This window comes from Bactrocera neohumeralis, chromosome 4, assembly GCF_024586455.1.
Source record: "Bactrocera neohumeralis isolate Rockhampton chromosome 4, APGP_CSIRO_Bneo_wtdbg2-racon-allhic-juicebox.fasta_v2, whole genome shotgun sequence".
In the NCBI taxonomy this organism is placed as follows: domain Eukaryota; kingdom Metazoa; phylum Arthropoda; class Insecta; order Diptera; family Tephritidae; genus Bactrocera; species Bactrocera neohumeralis.
In genome coordinates, this window is record NC_065921.1 from 66,024,818 (window position 1) to 66,042,394 (window position 17,577).

Below are 17,577 nucleotides of genomic sequence, written 5' to 3' on the forward strand. Positions count from 1 at the left end.
CTACCCGTTACAACAACAACAACGACGATACCCTTAGTGTTGAGCTGTTTGGTCGAAGAGACCGAAACCCGATCTCAAGACAATCGGGTCTAAGTAACCTGGATTTTTATCCGGCCAAGGACTCGGCAGCACTCGAAATAACTTTAGGAGTGTTTTCTGCCGTTACAGCAACAAAGACAATGCGTTGTTTTGAACAATAAATCAATTTCCTCTTATTGACTCTCTAATTTTTGATATATAAAACACACATGCAATTCAATAGTTTTTACTTTATTTCACTTATTTCTGCATTCACAATTTAACATAAGTCGCACATACTTTCATATATTATTATTTTTTTTTGTTTTGCTTTGAAGCATTTTTATCTTATTCATTTATTTACGCGTCGATTTCCCTTAATTTTTTTCTTTTGTTTTATGCCAAATATTAAAAAATAAAATACATACTCGTTTTCATAACTTTTTGTTAATATAATATATATATTTTTTTTTGTACTGACGCCAGTGTTTTCTCTTTTGTTATATTTTCCACTTTTCATGTTCGAAGAAAAATTCTCAGCTACTTTTTACAAATAACTTTCTCGCATTTGCACAACAAATGCAAACCAAGTATTTATTAATAACTTTTGAATTTAATTTTGCTTTTTCTTTTATGTTTGTAATTTAGCTTTACGCACATATCATGTTATATATTATTTTGCTTCTTTATTTTGTATGTATATCTTCTTTATTATTATTAAACATTTTACAGAAATTCTACAAATTTGCTTGCATTCCACATTCTTTTCATTTCTTGTTTCATCTTTTGTTTACATTTTTGAAAGTCATAAGAAAATCTAGTATTTATACAATGCTTTAGAACTAAGAAAAAAAATGTATAATATGTGTGTATGTGTGTAGTTTGTGTGCAAGTATCTTATTCAAGTATAAGATGAGGATAAGAACGTTGCGTAATATTAGTAAGAGAAGGTAAGAAAAATTACACAACGACAAATAATCAAGTATACACATTACTCGTGTACGTATAAATAAAATTAGTCAAATAATCATCAAATAGAAAATGTTTGCAAGAAATAGTTGGTTTGTTTTTATAAAAGTGCGCTTGGTGCACCCATTTAGGAAGAGCCGGATGGGGGTTTGAAGAAAAGCAATCATATATGAACGAAATTATAAAGGAATCTTAAAAGCTCTCGAATTCGTTACTTCAAACATATTCAATAGCTTATTATAAATACACCGATGCTGTGGGCGCAGACTAACAGCTGTTGTTGGTTGAAATGATATTCGTTTATTTTATTTTATTTTTGCTGCTCTTGCTGCGCGTTTTCATTTGCTATATCGCAAAGTGTGAGAGTGTTGCACATATTTTGTTTTTTGGATTTATGCCGCAATTAACTGTAATGGAAGAGCATAGGAAATTAGAAATTTATAAAATATAATTTAAAAAAATTATTTTTTGGATATAAAAAAATTAGTTTTAATTTTGAATAATTTCATTTTGAATGAAAAAATAAATTTAATATTTAAAATAAATGAGTTTTGAATTCGTTTTTTAAATAACAAATATTAAAAAAAAAAAAATTTAAATAAAAAATCGTTTAAAATTATTTAAAAATAAAGTAAAAAAATGTAATAAACAATAAAAAAAAATAATATTAAAAAAATACAAATAGTCGAAAAAGTCTTCGTATTTTGTCAATATATGTACATATGTTGCAGTCGTATATCATCAGTGCTACCAATCACATTGTGTCATACCATATAGTGTTCGAAAGGTGAGATTGCTGCATTTAACCAAAAAAAATTTAATTCGATTTACACTGATGGAATAATGTCTCTAGCGGAAAAATGTCAACCAAAATGGTACATATTTAATTATTATTATAAATATAAAAAAATATGTTGAATTTTAATTAGAAACACGAAAAGACTTTTTCGACCACCAGATTAAAATTAAAAAAATAGAAAATATTAAAACAAAATAAATATAAAAATTTAACATTGAAAAAATAAATATGTACAAAAAAAATCAAAAAATAAAAAAACTTTAAAATAAAAAATATTAAAAAGAAATACAAAAAAGAGCTTATTTATACAGTTGTCCACAAAAAAAATAAAAGTGACCACATGAGAAAAACGAAATGTTAATTTTCATTGACAAAAATGTTGTTTTTTTCAAAATTTTTGCACAAGGTAATTTGCTAAAGATCTAGATTTCATCTATTTCAATTAAACAAAAAAAATTTTATATTGCAGTTTATATAAAGTAAACTAAATAACTAGTTCCACAAAAAAATAGGAGTATTTTAGGTAATACGGGACCGTTATATAATATTAATATATAATGGTTCCAAAGTTTCACAGAATATTAAAATAATTAATATTTCGTTGAATAACATCGATTTTTTTTTAACACAGCATCACATCTCCGAAACATGGAGTCTATAAGATCTTGGCAACGTTTTATTGGTGTTTCTTTCCAAGCCTCTTTCACTACTTGCCTAAATCTCCCGAATTGGTTGGTTTCTCTTCAGCTACTTTCTTCTTGATATCTGTCCACAAGTTTTCAATGAGTTTGAGGTCAGGAGACTGAGCAGGTCCCCACATAACCTCAATTCCGTTGGCTCTAAACCATTTTTTTGCGCACTTGCTGGTATGTTTAGGGTAATTATCCTGTTGATATACCCATATCAATGGCATTGAAAAACGACCGCATACCATGATTTGGCATCGTTATGTATAACGGTTTTTGTGGTAAACCGGGGATTACGGACAAAGTTCCTAGAGCCTGTACGACCAAATAACTCAACTTGGGATTCGTCTGACCACAATATGTTTCGCCGTTTAGACGCGGGTCAGGACTTCTGACAAATAATTTGTTCTGCTCGAAATGCCTACGATCACTTTCAGTATAAACTGACAAATTTAGTTCGTCATGGATGCTCCTGGCTGAAGCAAAAGGATTAATTTTGCAGTAGCGTACTATATTCCGATCGTCTGCAGTGGATGTTTTGCGCTTTTGTCTACGAGTTTCATTTTTGTTTCTTTAATTTAAGGCATTTGCTATCATTTGAGGAGAGCATTTTACGATTTCTTGGATTTCTTTATAAGTTTTTCCTAGTTTTCTAAATTTTTTTATCGTTTTCCGCTTTTCCCTGTACAATGATTGTCTCCACCCACTGGAGAAAAACCCAATGATTAAATAAATTAATAATTGATTTAAATTGCTGCTAGATTATGGTAGCATACTTACTTTTCTAATTTTGTGAATATTTTTTGTGTTAAGGACTATTTTGAAAACGAGATATCTAACACACCTATTATTTTGTGGAAAGCAATAACAAATGTCTCCGAGAACTAGCAAAGCAGAAAAGTAGAATAGCAATCATGAGAATAAAAATTTGTTTTGTATTTTAATGCTAGTACCCCGTTATTTGTACCATTATTGTTTCGCGTCATTTACATGTGATTTAAAAAAGTTATGCAGCCAAACACATTTTTCATATTGGCACTCCTATTATTTTGTGGACAACTGTACATCCGCTCTTTTACGTTTTGTGAAGTGTAGAAAATGTTGCACATTTTTCGGGCAACATTCTGGGAGAACAAACAAACCCGAACAAATTTTGAGAATATAGCACAAAATTTTAACAGCGCGGGCAAAGACGGAATAAATACCGTTTCCGCGACAGTCGAGTCTACGTAACAGGGAACGGATCCGGAATTTATTCGGCCAAAGACTGTCAATTCGACATAATTCTGCCGCTAAGGGAATAAATGCAACATGCTTGTCAGAAAAGAAAACGCTTTTAATTCTCAAAAAGAAAAAAATCTCAAAAAAAAAATTAAACAAATCAAAATGTAAATTCCGCATAAATTTTTAGAACTAGTATATATGTATATACTACATATGTATGTATATCACCGGTCATGCAAACGAAAAACTTGACAAAATTTCCACTTACCGCCTTCACTGTGGCTTTTATGAAATCCTTTTTATCTGTTAAATCGAAATCAGGATATTTTGCATACACTTGCTTGCACACCGTTTTCATGGTGATCTCTTCGAGATTGGCTTTATCTAAGATTTCCTTAACATAATTGCGTATTTGTTCGTCCTGAAAAATAAAATTAAAATTTTAACATTACATTGAATAAATCTTTAAGCGAATAAATTCGCGATCGACATACCGTGGGGAATGTCGCCTTGCCCTTTTTGTTTAGCGGCTCATCCTCATCATCGGATTCTTCCTCTTCCTCCTTTTTGCTTACTTTTTTCGGTCGGCCAGCGGCTGCAAAATAGAAACAAAATTTTTTTTATTAAATGAGTTATTAATAAATAAAATATTAATAATCTTACCTTTAGCTGGCGTTTTAGCTTTGTTATTTGCTTTAGCATTTTTCACAGGCGTTGAGGGCTTTTTGAATTTCTTTGACTCCTCTTCCTCCTGTTGCAGACAAAGGAAACATTATTGTTAAAAAATTTTATAAAATAAAAAATCACCAAAAAATAAATAAGGTTTCCTACCTCACTCTGATCGCTTCCAAAGTCGGACATCTCCTCCTCTTCCTCCTCATCCTCAGACATTTCATCTTCACTTTCGGAGTCTTTGCGTTTGCGCGATTTGGTTGGTTTGGCGCCACGACCACGTGTACCACGTTTATTTGTGGCGGCGGCAGCAGCAGAAGGTCGACCACGTTTACCAGGTGTAGCGCGTTTACGTTTCGGCACCTGCAAGCATAGAAAAAATATATAAATTTATTACCATATGAAAGAAATGTTCACGAAGCTTACATCACTATCAGCATCGGAGAGATCAAATTCTTCTTCCTCGGAATCGGAATTCTTTTTCCAACTTTTACGTGCTGGTCGTCCACCCCGTCCACCGCGTGCTAATGCCTTGCGACCACCACCACGAGCACCATCCGAATCGGAATTACCACCCGATGGATTATACTGCAGATATAATTTGAAAGTAAAAGTTACTAATACATACATATGTACGAAAGAACAATAATGAACATACATCTGAACCCGACTCGGAGTCATCGTGACGCTTTCGTTTGGCCGGCGCGGTATTACGTTCACTTTCATCTGAGCTGGAGAAGTCAACATAGGCGGACATTTCTGCAACATAAGTAAAAGTAAATTTTATTAATGCATTAATATATTATATTTATGCTGTAGCAATTACTTTTTCCAGCAGTTGCACGTCTGGGGCGACCACTTGTTGAATTTCGTGCAGGTGCGCGACTGGTTGGTTTACGTTTACGTTCCTCTTCTGCGCTCTCCTCCTCCTCTTCCTCATCTACTGGCTGATGAATGCGGAAATGAATAAATATGTGAATTTATAAATAAATAAATAAAAAATAAATAAAAAAAAAAAATTTTTAGAAGACCCACCTCCTCATCCTCTTCCATATCTTCTTCCTCCTCTTCAGCCGCTTCATCTACACAGAGCGACTCATCCGGTTCCATAAGGAATTTGAGCACACGATTTGCAATTTCATCTTTTGTGCCTATTTTTTTTTTTTTTGAAGTTCAATATTACATTTCTTGCACTTAAAAATGTTTAATTTTAATGTTTTACCTTTGCGGTCCAACGCAAGAATATCACAAATACTCTTAAGTGCCTTCGCGTCGGTTTTCTTAATGGCATCCAATTTTTTCTTATATTCACTAGAGTCCTTCTCAAACTCGAAACCGGCAAATGAGCGTAAATTCTTTTTAACAACATTATTTTTACCTACAGACTTGAAACAGAGCTGAAAGAAATGAAATAATAGCGTTTTTAATAATAATAACATAAAAAATTACACTGAGAAGGTAAAAAGTTATGACATACCTCATGCAACGTTTGCAGGCCATCAACCCGTGTCTTATTAATATTATCATTGATTCTATCAATTTCGGCTAAAGCCACTACACTCTCATCATCCTCATCGACTTGCTGGTTTTCATTCTCCACTTCGTCAGATTTCTCTCCTTTATTTTTGTCAGCTTTTTTGTCGTTCTTCTCTTTACCCTGTTCCTTGGCTGGTTTCTTTTTATCAACAGCGCCCGTTGCGGCGGCGCCGCCTCCAGTAGCAGCTACTGTGCCATTCTTCTCTTTACCTTCAGTCTTCTTATCATCTACCTCTGTCGTATCATTATCCTCTTTGGAGTCGTTAGCCTCCTTGGCATCGCCGAGTTTGTCCTTTTGAGCTGACTTTTTATCATCGCCTGAATCGGCGGTGGGTTTATCGTCAGATTTGTTTTCTGTAAGAAGTAATATTATGAAGACTATTAAAACCGCAAGTAATTGAAACGTAATAAGAGTTAATAATAATACTAAAATTCATTGACAATTAAAAGTATTGCAGCCAGTATTGCATTAAAAATAATATAATAATATTAATTATAAATAATTTTTGAAAATACAATAAATTTCTGTATTTTGTGATTAAAAGTAAAAATTTTAAAAATCTAATATTAAATTATAAAATTAAATTTTGATTTTTTAATCTAAAACATCTTAAAAATCGGTTTTTTAATACCAAAAGGAAGATTTAATTATTTTTGTATTAAAAAATTAGCAACCCTGATTGGCGTATAACTTAATATTCTAATGTAATTAAAAAAGTAATTGTTTTCACCCTTGGAAAGTTTAACGGTCACACATAACGCGACGAGATAAACTATGAACTATAAGCGAATATTTATTGTACCTTGGACATTACTACACAAAACCATATTTGTCAGGGTTAAGCATGAACAAATCCAAGGGTAGATTAACGACGAAGTATGGATACTGGACGGAGGAGAGGAAGCAATGCCCAATGATATAATTTTAATCATATCTCCCCACTATCACACACCCACACGACACAAGAAACCAAAGTAGTTTATTTAGAAAGTGCAAAGCAAGGAAGAAAAACACAAATTAATTTTTCTTTTGACTTCCTCAACCCAAACACTTCCACGAAGAGAAAAAGTCACGGCATGCTTTGGCTCGGTTTCGAACATACGGCTGACAAGAAAGCGCGCCAATTTATACATTTTAAATACACCACGTTAGCACGATGCGCTATGCAACGTCGGCAAAATATGCCGGTCATAGCACACTGGTTGTTTTCGTGCTGTTGCTCTACTTCCATTCAATATTAACGCATGTACTTCGCCGCATAGCGGGGGGCAATCGACCGAGAATACGTAGCAAAACAACAAACCCAAAAAATGCAACAACTCGTCAAATGAATGAAAATTCATCCAATATGCCAACAATTCATTTTGCCAGACAGCTCGAATTTTGTGGTCTGTTATTTCGCATTATCTGCACTTAGCCGCTTATCAATAGCAATAATTGTATTTATACATATTTAACGGATTTTTAGCAAACAGTAAAAAAATATGTTAAAAGAAATTGATATTATGAATAAAATTAAATTAGACTAGTAAAGGTTAAGTTTGCTCTCGCTCACCTGCTTCGGCTTCCGATTTTGGTTTCTTATCGTCATTCTCTGTTGCTGTAGTCACCTTATCTGCTTTCTTATCGTTAGCTTCGTCATCAGCACCTGTACTATTTTTCTTCTCTGCCGCAGCAGCAGGTTCTGGACTTGCTGTACCACTAGCGGCTACGTCTTTCTTATCGTTCTCTGGCGCTTTCTCCGCTGTTGATGCCGCAGTATCGCCTGCGGCTTTTGTCTCCTCTGTTTTGTTCTCGCTTTCCTTTAAGCATAATCGCATTAGAATTTTAAAAAATAATTACTTGAGTATACAATAAAAAATAAGATATAAAGTCATAATAGCGAAAAACCCATTGACATAGATTTTGGAGGTTATGGATAGCTTTTAAGCACACTATAAATTGTATATGTATTTTAACATTAAAAGGCTGTTCTAAAGCTGTACTTTTGGAAAATGTACACATATTATGAAGAAACACCATGGCAAAAACACATATGGTGCTTGTATAAATAATTGAAAGGTTAATACTTTGCACTTATTTGTAATTGTCGTTGAAGTGTTAACGTGACATGAAAATCGTAGGTTTTGTTTAGAAAAAAAAAACGTAACTAAAGATACACCGAAGCTATAATAATCTCGATAGCGGCAAAAAAAAATTATAAAAGAACTTAATATTTTTTTTGATCGGTCATTTTGGATGGCAACTTTATCCGCTAGTGGCCCTTTGAAAATTTATTTGGAGATTGTTGCATTGTTTTGTACGTTAACTTATGCCAAAAACTGAGACTAGTTAGCTAAAAATGCCTAGTAGGCTAAATAATGGCTAACTAAATAAAAACTTCGTGGCTAACCTAATGTACACTTTTCTGAGCATAAAATGTATTTGAACATTCTATTAAGTAAAAGATTAGTTAAATTCTTTGTGATGTTTGGTATTGTTTTATCTTTCGCTGTCAAACACTTAAAAACAATCTACTCTGTTCGAGATATAAAAATTATGTTGGAATAAGGACAAAAACGAATCTTGTATGACACTCGGTATTGCAAAAGGCATGCTAGGATTTTATAAATTATATGTTCAAAAGTTCAATTTTAAAATTTGTTTTGTGAATAATTTCTTAATTTTGTAATAATTTGTTTTGGTAATGAGCCTATTTTTATGAAATATCCAATGAATTTGTTATGAAGTCACTTATATAAGATAGGTTAAACTTTTTTTAAATTCCATTTAATATTTGTTTCACATTTGCATTCAGTAGAAATATAGTATATGGATTAAATCTCTCAATAGTTGTGTTTTAACCTGATCTATCCTATTGCTTTGTCCATAACTGTAATTGTAAGCTCATGTTCCAACACATTGTGGCAGTATTTTATGTATAGTGCACCCAGCACCCACTTATATACTCTTATTTGTTAGCATAATGACACTTGTCGAGCACTTGAAAATAGGTTAACGGTTGCCTTCTCAAACAATTCACCCCCACCAAGTCTGCCATAGGGATAACATTCTCAAATCCGCATTACAAAATGCTCGGCAATTGTAAATACATTCATCCATGTAACTGGTATACACATATGAAAATATATACTTTTTCGCCTTTGTTTTTCTCCGGCATTCGTTTAACTTCTGCCTTTGCCAAACGCGCCAACAACGAGTTAGTGACATAAATGAATGAATATTCGCTTTCGCTTGTTATACGAACATTAAGGCGAATTTAAATAAAATGCAAAATTTCCATCTAGATGAATTCGCTGGCGTATCAACGAAAAGGCCATTCAAAAGGCGGCAAGCGAGGAAAGCCCATATAAAATGTGTAGTAGGTGAAAATGAACCGACGCCATGTTTATATACCACCACGACACGGCACTGCACGGCATAGCAAATACACGACGCAGCGCAGCGCGGCGCAACGAAACAGTAAAACGACGTTCATTGAAAAAAAATTAAGATGAAACGATGAAAGCGAAAAATCCAACGAATGTGTCGCGCTTTAAACTTTTTCTTTTCACTTTTAGATGTAAAACACTTTAAATTTATGCACACTTTTATAGTGGTACAAAACTTTCAACATAAACTGATACTTTGGAATACTTTTTAGTAATTTACATACCATATTTACTATGTTTTTTGCCCGAAAAAATCTTTCTCGCCGTTTCCCTGGCACGAAATTCACTTATGGAAAATACACTCAACTATTTTATTAATTCCTCTTCGCCATAAGCTTCTTCTTCTTAACTACGCAGGATTGATATTTTTGGTATCAATATATGTATGCGTATACATAATCGGATTTTTAAAAATTTACTAAAATCGCTTAGCGCTTATATTATTTACGAAATGTTTTAAACTTATAACTTACAAACTTTTAGTTTTCTTTTCAAACTTTTATATACGCTTACATGGATATAAAATTGCTTGCAGCATTGAAATTACTATTAAAACTATTATATTAAAAACATTTCATAATATACGATACAAAAAAGACATTCGTTTTTTTCATATTATGTGCCGATAACTTTATACATATTTTGATAGCATTGCGAATATCGGTATATCGGCTTATCGCTTTGGCACATTGGTACATACATAACTGCGCGCCAACGAAATCTTCATTTATTCATATCAATTCTTCTATACAATAAAGTTCTGCATTTATTTCATTTATCCTGAACAAAATATAAAACCACACGATGGGAATTTTGGGATTAGCGAAATTGATAGCAGATATTGCACCGTCCGCAATAAGGGAAAATGAAATCAAAAACTACTTTGGTAAGTTAAATTTGTTGTAAGGTATGACATTTGTTTGGCATTAACATACCAACGTTTCCAGGACGTAAAGTGGCTATTGATGCATCGATGTGTCTCTATCAGTTTCTAATTGCCGTTCGTTCTGATGGCGCCCAACTAACAACAGTGGATGGCGAACCTACCTCACATTTAATGGGTATGTTTTATCGAACTATACGAATGTTGGAGCACGGCATTAAGCCGGTATATGTGTTTGATGGTAAGCCACCAGATCTAAAATCTGGTGAATTGGCTAAACGCGCTGAGCGCCGTGAAGAAGCACAAAAGGCCTTGGAGAAAGCCGAAGAAGCCGGCAATGCAGAAGAGGTGGAAAAATTCAATCGCCGTTTGGTGCGTGTAACTAAAGAGCATGCGCGTGAAGCGCAGGAATTGCTTAAATTAATGGGTGTGCCATATGTAGAGGCACCCTGTGAGGCTGAAGCGCAATGTGCGGCTCTTGTAAAGGCGGGCAAAGTTTATGCCACCGCTACCGAGGATATGGATGCACTTACTTTTGGCTCAAGTGTGCTGTTGCGTCATTTGACTTTTAGCGAGGCGCGAAAAATGCCAGTTAAAGAGTTTAGCTATGATAAAGTGCTGCAAGGTTTTGAATTGACCAGCACTGAGGTAGGTACCCTAAAACAGTTGTATATTCGTGCTTATAAAATTTATGTTCCTTTTTAGTTCATAGATCTTTGCATACTGTTGGGTTGTGATTACTGCGAAGGTATAAAAGGTATTGGACCAAAACGTGCAATTGAATTAATTAATACTTATCGCGATATTGAGACAATACTCAAAAATATTGATCAAAAGAAATACACTGTAGCAGAAGATTGGAATTATCAAGTTGCGCGTGAGCTTTTTATAAAACCCGAAGTAACAGATCCTCTGGCTATTGAGGTAATGTGTATAGTTAAGAACATTTGAAATTTGTATTTATTTGCGTATTCTACTCTAGCTCAAATGGACAGAACCAGATGAGGAAGGTCTGGTAAAATTTCTCTGTGGCGATCGACAATTCAATGAGGATCGTGTGCGCGCGGGCGCAAAAAAAATACAAAAATCAAAGAATACACAAACCCAAGGGCGTTTAGACAGTTTCTTTAAGGTATTTTAATAAATTTTATTTTAAAAGTTTCATTTTAAAAAGTACACATTACTATGCTCTTTCCCTAAGACTATACCGTCTGCGAATAAACCCACAACTAAGCGTAAAACAGAGGATGATAAAAAGACTGCCAACAAGAAAGCAAAGACCGGTGGCGCCGCACGTGGCAGACGCCCCAAGTAAGATTGTTGTTGAAATTGTAGTGAGTTGAATTTAATAACTGACTATAAATAGCGAATAAGCCTGTTTAGTAATTTAAGTATATTTTTGAAAACATCGGCGTTCCATGTTAAAATTAAAACATTGTTAAAATTCTTCATCTATGTATGTATGTATGTCTAATATTTTTATTTGTTTACTAATTAGTAATAACACCCAATGAAATTGTCGCAAATACAGTTTATTAATTATAATATTTTAAAACTTACTTTTTAACTATTTGATATTACAACAATATTTTACAATTAAGTTAAGTCTGTATATTTTGTGTCGACGTAGAAAACTGCTTACAGCTACAAGTACGGCTATGACTTAAATTACATGTTTCGTAAAGAATGGAATAAAATAAAATTAGAGGCCAATTATGAAAACGTGTACTTTTACAACAAATACTGTTTGGCTAGTGCGCGTAGGAATCGTGTTTTCCGTATTGCCGCCGCTTCACGTTTGATTTCGTCATTGTTGTTCGCATTCAATTCGAGTGAGCCCATAATAGCGATCTAAGCAGGAAAATAAAATATAATATACATATGTACATATAATTATAAAGTTTCTAAATAAGTTTCAAATTGTCAACAAGCCTACCGCTTCTAACTTTCGGCTGTGCTCTCCCTTTCGTGCATGTAAATTTATTATAAATTCCAATAACGTTGTATCCCAAATGCAATTATAATACGCATCCATTGCATCGGTGAAATTTGAAGATTTCTCGGTAAGTTTTTTGAATACAATGCCGTAATCGATTTCCTCCAAGAACTGCAAAACATTTTGAATAAATAAACAATTTGCAAATATACTACAAATACAAAATTTACCTGGCACAACACAGTGGCTTGCATGTGACAGCCTAAGTTCGATGAGCAACGTATCATTTTATGTATTACATAATCATCAGCTACGTTGCGTTGCAATGGAAAAGTACAGTAATCGGTGCCAGTGATGAGCGCATTGACATAGCAACGCATTGCCGCTTCATTATTACCAATAGCTGTAGAATAAAAGTAATAATATAAGTATTACAAAAATATATGAATAAATACCGGAAAATAAGGGAACAGCAAAATAGCATACCTAATTCCAAATCACCTTTCGTTTTCAACCATGTAATAGTTTGCGGATAATATTTCAACGCCTCTGTCAACAGCCAATGCAAGGTCTCACACACTATACGCACGCTATACGCCAAGGGACTGCAAGAGTGAAATTAATTTAACTATTTATTTATTGCATTAATAAAACCACACCACAACTACCTGGGTATGCCAGCGGGCCACAAATGCATATATTCACCACTCAAATCATGATTTGTATCGTCTCTAAGTATGTTTTGTATTTTTCCGAGGCATGATATGGCCAATGAGAAGATCAGCTGGTGGCGTATGCGTTTCAGAAACGGTTGCAGGCCAGTTGAAACAGCTAGGGACGGTGAATTCCGTGAACTGCCGCCACCAGTGCCGCCGCTGCCACCAGGCCCACCGCTACGCTTCGTGGTATTCACAAACATTTGCAATACCAAATCGAATGCATCGCGGCACACCTTCTTAGAGCCCTTCATCTTCTCCATGTCAAGTACGGTGGCAGCAAAGGCAATTGGCAATTCGAGTTGTGCCAAACGCTTATCTAAGAACATTAGTGTATTCCAATCGCCTAGATTGAGCAGCATGATAGCGCAGCTTTCGATTATCTGTGACAAGAGAGTTGATATTTTGAAGTTTTAGCTGAATTTCAAACGATTAGCTTCCCATTAAAAATTAAAAAAAAATCTCTTCATTCTTCTCAAATGAGGGTTGCATACATGAACAGGATTTTGATTGATTAATTTGTATGGCCGCTATATCGCTTAGTGGTCCGAACAGAACAACATCTTCGGGGATTGTAACGTTGCTTTAGAGAATAAACCATGTCAAATTTGTGCAGATATCCCCTCAAATAACAAAGTTTTCCATGCAAGGACATCGTTGGATCGTTAAGTTTGTACGTCAGCTAGATGCTATAGTACTCCGATATCGACGGATATGTGTAAAATTTCAGATCGATACTTCAAAAATGCGAACTAGTCCAGCGTATATACAGACAGACGGACGGAAACGGACTAAATCGACTCAGCTCGTCATGCTGATCATTTATATATGCATTTTGTAGGTTCAGCGAATTTTGTGGCAACTTTATATACCATGTTTAGAGTATAAACATAAGCCAATTACTTGTTACAATATAACAGTGAGTCTAATTAATCTTAAAGTGGTTCATATATAGGAGAAAAAGCAATGTTTCACATTTAAGTCAGACGCCCTCTTACCTCTATGCGGGGTATAATGTTGTCGTTGCTTTGTAGTGAAGCCAAGCATAGTTTGCAGCGGTTACCCAGTGACTGCAGATCCAAAGTTTTCCGATTCCACTCTTCCAGGCACTGTGTAATTTGAATGAACAAAATCTCCCAGTTCACCAGCTTGCCAAGCTTTGAAACAACTGTGGTATTTGATAGCTCTTGACGTTGTGTCTCCGATTTAAGTACGCTTAGCATAGACACCGCACCGATGTAGTCCTAAAGGTAATTTAAAAAATGCTCATTGCAATAAAAAGTGGGTTGAAAAAAACTTACACTTTTAGCAGTCATCTCGCGCGCTTTGCCCAATAAAACATAAGCAAAGTCTTGCAGAAATCCTCTTTGCATAGACATTAGCAACGATTTAATCGGTGTTGCAATCTCCCAACTTGGATTTACTGTCCACAGTGGCTTAGCTGGATTAGTAGCAGCCAACTTTACTAGAAGTTTACGCACAGTATTCGCATTTGTGCATGAGATTAGTTGACGTTCGAGTGATCCGACCTCAATGCGTATTACTAAAAATGCAAATTTAATTAATTATAAATTAACAATTAACAATGATTTTAGGCATTTTATAACCTACTTTTCGAATTGAATTTCCATTCACTGAGCGTTGCAAGTGTCGGCACAGAGAGCTCCTCATCGGCTGTTTGCCGTTCTAGATCAAGCAATTCGGTGGCTGAGAAGAGTTGTATGTTTTGCAAGTGTTGTAGAAATTGTTTGCCAATATTTTCTTTCAATACGCTGTCTATGAGAAATCTTTTGATTGCGTTTCGTTCGCCAAGTGTACATTGCGGCAGCACATTACTGATTGCCTGTACAATATATGGGAATTTTATTAATGTATATTAATCTATTAATAATAATATTTACTCACCTCTACAATCGCAACGAAGCAATTCATATGTCTGTATTTCTCAAAATAATCCACGCTTGTAAAAATATTTCCCTCCTCAAAAATGCTGCGTACTAAATTCAATGCTGCTACTTGCATTTCGAGTGAACGCGACTCTTTCAGTGAACCCTGTGAAATGGCGCCTTCAATGTCGAGTTCGAGTATGCGTCGACTTACAAGTGGTATTTCACGTATATGATTATCCTCTTGTAGGATTTCAATGATGTCCTAGTAGTAGTAATAGTAGTAATAATAAACAATTATACTAATTTTTAACTAGAATCATTAACTTACTTTATACTGTTTCAATGACGAGGCATTAAAGCGCTCTGTTAAAGTGGTACGTTGCTCGCTACAGCCGCAAGCCAGTAGATAACCTTCCAGCTCTTCATCGTTCACGTGGCAAAAGAGATAACCAGCCGCTGTGCGTTTAGCAGATTCGATTACGTAGTCAGCTTTCATTTCCTTCAAATTGCGCCGACACTCATTCACAGCTTCGCGTGCTTGTCGGTATTGTTTGGTATACAAGTAGAAATTAACCAAATCGAAGTAGATTTGTGCACGTAACTCGGCTAAAGAAATTTTTTGCATATTTTCGAAATTTTGTCGCATAGTTTCAGTGTCTGCGTGCAATGTTACAAATGTGTCGAAAGTGAAGACATAAAACGGTTCTGTGGACTGGCAAAGCTCCTGCAGATATTCCACGCTGTTTTGTGGTGGTATATCAGGAGCAAAAAATTGATGCATCGGCTCCATTGGCACAAACCTACACAAATAAAATATTACAAAACAAAAATACTATATTTGTTTATTTACGTACATATTAGCCATTGAAGGACGTGCTGCTTTCATTGCAATATCTTTTAGAATTTGCAAACGTAACACCCAACGGTGGTAGAAAGTTAGCGCAAAGCGCGCAGCATGTTCATGCCCGTCAGTCGCTGTAAACCAATATTATTAATATTATTATTTATTTTTGCGTTATGCACTAATTTTCAAGAACTTACAAATTTTCGCCTGGAAATCCTGCTGCAAAGGTATACTAACCAACTTGCCAAAGCAAATCGTGCACAAATCACGCAACAAAAACAATTGCTTTGGTATTGGCAAACTCTTTTCCAATACATCTGTAATTTTATAAAAAGTTCAAATGTAATACAATTTCATATGCTATACACTCTTACCGAGATTCCACTTCAGCCATGTTGCTACTTTGAGCGTTAAAATCTTCAAAGCAATTTGTTTACGTGGTATACGTAGGCCGTCCATGTTCATCATACCAACGCCACTATTTACGCCTGCGCCTGGCGTTACCGGTATGCCTCCCGGCATATTTTCTGTGTCTGGCGAGGTTAAATCATACTGTGTTGGTATTATTACATCCGGTGTAACAGATATGAATTGTGTCATTAGTTCCAATGCGCTGGGATCTAAAATAATAATTAATTTTTTTCTTTTCCCAATTCAGAGCGTTTTCTATTTACCTGGATTAAGCTTTTGCAGGTGCTTGGTAATTAATTGTGGATCGAGTAGAAACTCAAACCAAAGTACGGTTTCGGAGTCAAGCGGCACCGCTTTTGGACGCAAAGGATCGTCCATTTTTTTATTCAAAGAATTTGTTGCACTTTTATCAACACTCATTTATAAATTTTAGTAAAATTAACATCATATAAATGAATGCAAGTCGCTTTAAAACAGCTGTTGCTATGAAGTGTCAAATGAAATCAGCTGGCAACAGTGTTGCAAACAAAAACCAAAAGTTAATATGCAGGGCGTTTCCAATGCAGTTAGTATTTAATAGCTTCCAAGTGGTTTTATACTCAAAAGAAATGATTTAGTTAGATACCTTAAAACTATATTTTTTAGAAGCATTATTTTAATTTATAAAAAATTTCTGTTACTTAGCATATATATATAAAGGACACTTTAAATTGGCCTTAGTTTTTGTGCATGTGTATCACCCCGCATTCGTTGCAACAGTTAAACATAGCGGCGTCCATAACGATTTCGCAGCACGTTAATTTTGAATGAAAAATTTGTAGTTTTTTCGGTGAAAATTCTGTATAAAAGTAATGAAATTTTAATAATTAATGTATGTAGTTTTTTGTAATATAAAATATATCGACAGCTTTGTTAATTAAAATGAAAAATTGTCGAGTAGCGTAATGGCAATGATATACTATTGAGCAATTCACAACCTGTCGTAAAGCATCGTAAAATCGTAAAATTATAAAAAAAACAGGTGTAAAAATTTATAATTTTACGATTTTGTGAATTGAACATATATGTAGGTATATTTTTGAGCAAGCGTTTGGTGACGTGTTCTTCCTGCATCTAGTTTGAAGCTTTGCAACTTTAGCTAGTGAAATAAAAACAAAATACAAAAGTAAGATAGTCGTGTCATATATATTTTATTTACTTCTATATATTTTTCTTCATAATAAAACTAAATGCAAAGATATAAATAAAATATATAGGTACGGGTGGCCGATATAATTTTTCGCGTCTTTGTGGTTAGGGTTATGTTTTATATTTGAAGTCTATTAGAAACTGGTTAGTGTTAATATTAAAAATAAAAACCTGTGTAAAATGCTTAGTGGAGTTTATATTAAAGCGTCCGCTGTCATGAATGAATTGCTAGCACAGCAAACGGAACGCTGACAGAAATGTCTGCAGATTTAGACGTTTGAACAAATATCACTAATAGTTAAAGTCCAATATTCTGTTTGGTGCTAGTGAAGCAATGCGATCCCTATTCGGAAACATGGATCCAAGGGCCTTAA

General features: G+C 34.4%; 3 protein-coding genes across 3 annotated transcripts; 1 reads left to right on the plus strand and 2 right to left on the minus strand.

Annotated features, from left to right (window-relative positions):
- Positions 1-254: 254 nt before the first annotated feature.
- On the minus strand, positions 255-9,667 carry LOC126755128 (protein DEK). Its single transcript, XM_050467477.1, has 13 exons — positions 9,561-9,667; positions 7,461-7,707; positions 5,846-6,258; positions 5,591-5,765; positions 5,404-5,519; positions 5,195-5,315; positions 5,027-5,127; positions 4,795-4,956; positions 4,528-4,731; positions 4,360-4,447; positions 4,191-4,291; positions 3,965-4,117; positions 255-1,394 (listed from the first exon to the last, which is right to left on the minus strand). The coding sequence occupies exons 1-13, from the start codon at positions 9,561-9,563 to the stop codon at positions 1,380-1,382; spliced, it is 1,899 nt and encodes a 632-aa protein (XP_050323434.1). The 5' UTR covers positions 9,564-9,667; the 3' UTR covers positions 255-1,379.
- Positions 9,668-10,029: 362 nt separating this feature from the next.
- Positions 10,030-11,941, plus strand: LOC126755316 (flap endonuclease 1). Its single transcript, XM_050467790.1, has 5 exons — positions 10,030-10,222; positions 10,284-10,867; positions 10,925-11,143; positions 11,202-11,351; positions 11,421-11,941. The coding sequence occupies exons 1-5, from the start codon at positions 10,141-10,143 to the stop codon at positions 11,532-11,534; spliced, it is 1,149 nt and encodes a 382-aa protein (XP_050323747.1). The 5' UTR covers positions 10,030-10,140; the 3' UTR covers positions 11,535-11,941.
- LOC126755315 (integrator complex subunit 8) lies at positions 11,731-16,489 on the minus strand. The gene is made up of 14 exons (XM_050467788.1): positions 16,279-16,489; positions 15,979-16,224; positions 15,802-15,921; positions 15,615-15,735; positions 15,089-15,560; positions 14,777-15,022; positions 14,483-14,714; positions 14,173-14,414; positions 13,870-14,115; positions 12,824-13,254; positions 12,642-12,760; positions 12,386-12,558; positions 12,156-12,326; positions 11,731-12,070 (listed from the first exon to the last, which is right to left on the minus strand). The coding sequence occupies exons 1-14, from the start codon at positions 16,433-16,435 to the stop codon at positions 11,951-11,953; spliced, it is 3,096 nt and encodes a 1,031-aa protein (XP_050323745.1). The 5' UTR covers positions 16,436-16,489; the 3' UTR covers positions 11,731-11,950.
- Positions 16,490-17,577: the final 1,088 nt, after the last annotated feature.

Coding starts and splice junctions, on each gene's coding strand:
- LOC126755128 (XM_050467477.1), bottom strand. Junction 4,732..4,794: donor TCTCCGATGCTGATAGTGAT/GTAAGCTTCGTG, acceptor CTATGCTTGCAG/GTGCCGAAACGTAAACGCGC. Junction 4,118..4,190: donor GCAAGGCGACATTCCCCACG/GTATGTCGATCG, acceptor TTTATTTTTCAG/GACGAACAAATACGCAATTA.
- LOC126755316 (XM_050467790.1), top strand. CDS start 10,141: ATGGGAATTTTGGGATTAGCGAAATTGATAGCAGATATTGCACCGTCC. Junction 10,223..10,283: donor TGAAATCAAAAACTACTTTG/GTAAGTTAAATT, acceptor CAACGTTTCCAG/GACGTAAAGTGGCTATTGAT. Junction 10,868..10,924: donor TTGAATTGACCAGCACTGAG/GTAGGTACCCTA, acceptor GTTCCTTTTTAG/TTCATAGATCTTTGCATACT.
- LOC126755315 (XM_050467788.1), bottom strand. CDS start 16,435: ATGAGTGTTGATAAAAGTGCAACAAATTCTTTGAATAAAAAAATGGAC. Junction 15,561..15,614: donor CGTCCTTCAATGGCTAATAT/GTACGTAAATAA, acceptor TTATTTGTGTAG/GTTTGTGCCAATGGAGCCGA. Junction 12,071..12,155: donor ACAGCCGAAAGTTAGAAGCG/GTAGGCTTGTTG, acceptor TTTCCTGCTTAG/ATCGCTATTATGGGCTCACT.